Consider the following 2,766-nt stretch of genomic DNA (forward strand, 5'->3'; position numbering starts at 1 on the left):
TGAAATCTGATTCTACTTTAAAACATTAAATAAATACTTTTTTTTATGAATCAAGAGAGCAAACGAAGCGTAGAGGGGAAACTAGGAATCTCAACGAGGATGGCACCCCAAATCAACCTCTATCCTAAACCATTTGCTCGAAAATATTATTAGAAAGGAGAAAAATTGTACAACAGGGGGGACTTAACGAAAACTCTCGAAAACAGACAAAAACAGAAAGAATAAAATGCAAGAGACCTAAGGAAAACGAAAACTAGGAAGTCCGATCCTGTCTCAAAAAAAAAAAAATCCTCCCTGCTAAGTGACTGTAAAACATCCTACCAAACAACATTTGTGATATCGTGGCCATGATTAACAAGCTTGTCCGCACAAGCATTCCATCTAATGTTCCAATATAGGATCTTCATTGTGGAGAAGGAGAGGGTGCACCTTAGAGCGGGAAATTAAATATACAAATTACAATCCAAATTAAGATGTAGTGGAATTGGATAATCATAACTTCAAGTTTGTTAGTAGTCAATATTCGTTAGCGAGAAATTATAATTTAAAATAAATTTATTAATTTGCATAAGCTATTTTTCATAAACTCAAAAATAAGTCAATCCAAACCGGCCCCATATTTAAAAAATGACATTTGTGTTGAAGCATAATATATTTACAAATTAATAACACATCAGACAAATATTTTCAGCTCAACCAATAATCGAACAACCAATTCATCACCCATCAAATAAATTTCGGGTAGCTTCTCAACATCTTTAAGAGGTATGTCTTCATTTTCGACTTGAAATCTTTCTCTAAAAGAACTCAAAACATTTGCAAATGTGGCACAAACCGAACCGTAGTACTATCTAGGTGAAACAATAGTTAGAGTTACTTCATCAACCGAATAATTATCCTTGGAAGTTTTTGAAGTTTGATCATCATTCTTGGACATTCTCCCAACTGAAAATGCTGGTTGATTGGGTTGTGGAAGAGCTACTGTATCACTCCCTAGCATACGAACGACAGTGGAAATGGTTGGTCGATCTGCTGCATCTTCTTGTACACACAATAAACCAATGTGTATACACTTCAAGACTTCACTTTCAATGTACGTCTTTTGGTGAAATGGATCGATTAATTCTATACTTTTTCCTTCACACCAAAGTTTCCAAGTCTGCACACAAATATGGATATTTAGACACTTGAGTTGAAACATTATGTTAAAAAATGTTAAAGTAAATTAGTGCCATCATAGCTTTTTGAATAGTTGGCTCATGATATGCTATTAGACCCCTATGACCAAGTCATCTGAAATTTCAGATGTGCTACCCATGTGTTTTTCTAAGCTAGATCAAGGTTGCATGGTTTGTTTATTTATCAATATTTTGTACTCAGGAGCCTCTCATTTAAAGGGAATGTTAAAGATTTCATAAGATATCAATTTGTTGCTGAGATCTGATAAAGAAACTTACATATAATAGAAGACTTTGCATATGTTCTGAAAGAAAGAATTCTCCATTTCTTTTTCCATACACTATTTCTAATATAAGAACTCCAAAACTGAAAACATCGGATTTCACCGAAAATAACCCAGCCATAGCATATTCTGGAGCCATGTATCCACTATAAAAAGTCAATAGAACATTTTCAATTGTGAATCATGTGAAATCTTCTGATATGTTTTAAAAAGTTGCAACTAACGCTTACTAGGTTCCGATAACTCTATTTGTTTTTCTTGGACATTGATCTTTTTCAAATGTCCTTGCTAACCCAAAATCTGATATTTTTGGATTCATTTCATCATCCAGAAGAACATTGCTAGCTTTCAGATCCCTGTGGATTACTCTAAGTCGAGAATCCTCATGAAGGTATAGCAGTCCTTTTGCAATTCCAGTGACAATGCTTAGTCGTAATCTCCAATCTAGATGCTTATGCTTTTCCTTATCTGTCAAGCAGAGGAACATTGTTTTCATGTTATTGATAATAGCTGCAGTAATAGAGACTATCATTCACTTTATTCTACATAGCTGTTTTACACGGAAAATCACTGGATAAACCGATATAATATTTCAATTATGCTCCACAATGCATATATCCCAAGTTACGAGTATTCTTTATGTTTCTATGTTTTCTATAGTTACTTTTATAATTAGAACATACAGTAACTTTTACATTTAAAACTAAATTGGTGCATCTAAAAGAAAACATAATCATTAAAGCAAATGTGATGAATAAGTTTTGTCAATACATACCGAAAAGGTGAAAGTCAAGGTATGTGCCTACTCCTGTCATTGCTGCTTTAGCATCTGAGTTAGAACAAGAAACAGTTAAGTATGGAGCAACTCTGCTTTCACAAGCTTTGAAGAACAAGCAAGCTTCAGGAGCCACATCATCAGATCCTTCTACAAATGCTCCAGAAGCACCTCAGTTAGAACCTCTTTCTTCAGGTAATCCATCTAAAGCTCCAACTAATACTCAGTCTCCTTCTCTACCCTCTTCACCCTCTTCATCATCAACTGAATCAGATGACCAACCCCTTAGCCAACACATAGACAAACTTCTTAGAACCAAACCCACCAAACTAACAGAATTTGGAACACTTGACTATGAGAGTACTCAAATAGAATTTTCCAAAAATAGAATTAAACTGTGTGAGAAATTCAATTTGCCTACTACTCATCCACTATATCCAGATATTCCAGAACCTGTTAGTATACAACAACCTGAACCTAACCAAACAAACCCACAAAATGACCAAACTCCACAAAGAGCCTCTGAAGT

The 2,766-nt window shown here is 34.5% G+C and overlaps 1 protein-coding gene across 1 annotated transcript; it reads right to left on the bottom strand.

Moving 5' to 3' along the window:
- Positions 1 to 586: 586 nt before the first annotated feature.
- Positions 587 to 2,468, bottom strand: LOC11415377 (cysteine-rich receptor-like protein kinase 10). The gene is made up of 4 exons (XM_003627999.3): positions 2,238 to 2,468; positions 1,693 to 1,930; positions 1,458 to 1,608; positions 587 to 1,159 (listed from the first exon to the last, which is right to left on the bottom strand). The coding sequence occupies exons 1-4, from the start codon at positions 2,275 to 2,277 to the stop codon at positions 848 to 850; spliced, it is 741 nt and encodes a 246-aa protein (XP_003628047.2). The 5' UTR covers positions 2,278 to 2,468; the 3' UTR covers positions 587 to 847.
- Between the last annotated feature and the right edge of the window lie 298 nt (positions 2,469 to 2,766).

The sequence above is a fragment of the Medicago truncatula genome, chromosome 8 (assembly GCF_003473485.1).
Source record: "Medicago truncatula cultivar Jemalong A17 chromosome 8, MtrunA17r5.0-ANR, whole genome shotgun sequence".
Classification (NCBI taxonomy): Eukaryota; Viridiplantae; Streptophyta; class Magnoliopsida; order Fabales; family Fabaceae; genus Medicago; species Medicago truncatula.